This window comes from Myotis brandtii, unplaced genomic scaffold (assembly GCF_000412655.1).
Source record: "Myotis brandtii unplaced genomic scaffold, ASM41265v1 scaffold1857, whole genome shotgun sequence".
Taxonomy (NCBI): Eukaryota; Metazoa; Chordata; class Mammalia; order Chiroptera; family Vespertilionidae; genus Myotis; species Myotis brandtii.
The window spans coordinates 1-2063 of NW_005356893.1; the positions used below are offsets into that span (position 1 = coordinate 1).

Sequence of the window (2063 nt, forward strand, 5' to 3'; positions counted from 1 at the left end):
TCATCGACGCCATCAAGCCGTTTCTGGACTACTATGAACAGGTTGATGGCGTGTCGTACCGGAAGGCAATCTTCATCTTCCTCAGGTTAGTGGGAAGTGGTTTCTCAGGGACACACTTGCCCCTCGCCCTCCTGGGGCTGGAATGAGGTCTGGCGACCATCAGCATCCTGTTTCCCAGGAACAGAAGTGCCAGCCTGGCAAGAGTGACTTCCTGATTTCTTTTGCTGTCCTGTTGCTGGTATCAGCGTGGCACAGAGGGGGCAGGAGAAGATGAATTCAATATGGCTGCTAACAGGCGATTTCATTACTGCACATGTTTCTACGTAAAGTGGTGGCGTTAGGTAGCAGGTTCTAAACAAAGACTGTAGGGCAGACACTGTTTTGTCTAGCAGGTGTGTTTCCTCATTAGACACAGAAGTCTTTTTTTTTTTCATGGAATTTATTGGGGAGACATTGGTTAATAAAATGTTACAGGTTTCAGGGTACAATTCTATAACACATCATCTGTGTGTTCACCACCCCAAGTCAAGTCTCCCTCCCTCATCATTTATCCCCGTTAGTTACCCTCTTCTACCTCCCCCAGCCCCTAGGCCAACCGTGGGCAAACTACGGCCTGCAGGCCGGCAGTTTCAAATGAATAAAACTAAAAAAAAAAAAAGACCGTACCCTTTTATGTAATGATGTTTACTTTGAATTTATATTAGTTCACACAAACACTCCATCCATGCTTTTGTTCCGGCCCTCCGGTCCAGTTTAAGAACCCATTGTGGCCCTCGAGTCAAAAAGTTTGCCCACCCCTGCCCCTAGGCACAGAAGTCTTAGTATGTGGTTTTTAATCTTTGTTTCTTGGGCAAACTCAGCAACGCAGGCGGGGACCTCATCACGAAGACGGCCCTGGAGTTCTGGCGTGCGGGAAGGAAGAGGGAGGACATCCAGCTGAAAGACCTGGAGCACGCACTGTCGGTGGGAGTCTTCAACAACAAGCACAGTGAGTCTCCAGGGGCAGCCCTGCACCTGCCAGCAGTCCTCTCCCCAAGCCTTTCACAGAGGCCGCAGGACCCGCTCGCCTCCGGGGCTTTGCCGGGCCAGGGGCTTTCTCAGGGTGTTTCTCAGGGGTTCTATCTATGAAAGGTAACCTCACAGGGTGATCTGATTATAACTGGGAAGGCCCTGACAGGGAGTCACACCCCAGGCATGTAACTTTATTTATTTTTTATTATATATTTTTATTGACTTCAGAGAGAGAGGGAGAGAGAGAGAGAGATGGAAACATCAATGATGAGAAATAATCATTGATCAGCTGCTTCTTGCACACCCCACACTGGGGATCGGACCTGAAACATGGGCACGTGCCCTGACCGGGAATCGAACCCTGACTTGCCGGTGGTCTTAATCCAGCATCTAGAAGCATTCTGGAATCTGGAGTAGGCACTGTGTGTAAATGATTAAAGAGTCCAGAGATGAAACATAATTTTGGAAGGCATTTGGGGGCCAGAGGAGACTTAGCTTAAGGAACTAAGTTCTCCCTTGTCTCAGGACCCCTTGCTTTTTATTAACACAAGTTGTCCTAAGGCAAAGTAGATATACATCAAAGGCCAGGTTTAGTATATACAGAATCCATTGTCAGATTGGAGGAATTGCCTACGGCTGTTCAGGTGTTTGGCCAGTAGGAGGCAATAACAAGTAGATTGAAATGCCCTCAGCTGTCTGGCAGCAAGCAATCATTTTATGCATCCTTTTCAGGTTTGGGGAAATGCCCTCAGACATCTCCAGATGATTCAGCCCTGCTGATATGCTGGAATTGGCTCCTGGCACTGACTTCCTGGTTCATAGGTCGATGCTCAACCACTGAGCCACCCCAGCTGGGCGGCATGTAACTTCTTTAGTGAAAGGCTTATCTTTGCCTTAACCAGTTACTACCACTAGTCCAAAACAGAAATCATCCCCACATGCCACGATATTTTTAATTTAATTAGAAAAATCAATTTTCAGTTAACATTATAAAAATATTACTCACAAGTTGGGTGTTCTTGAATATTTTCAGCTGAAAATTCTCACGAAAA

The 2063-nt window shown here is 46.9% G+C and overlaps 1 protein-coding gene across 1 annotated transcript in view; it reads left to right on the forward strand.

Annotated features, from left to right (window-relative positions):
- Positions 1 to 5: 5 nt before the first annotated feature.
- The window catches only part of LOC102238969 (torsin-1B), a gene marked incomplete at its 5' end in the record, with an annotated part of 4253 nt that continues 2195 nt past the window's right edge, over positions 6 to 2063 (forward strand). The window contains 2 exons of the mRNA XM_005864109.2: positions 6 to 85; positions 861 to 988. Of these exons, the coding sequence (XP_005864171.1) occupies positions 6 to 85; positions 861 to 988 (208 nt within the window). The remainder of the gene's footprint in view (positions 86 to 860; positions 989 to 2063) is intronic.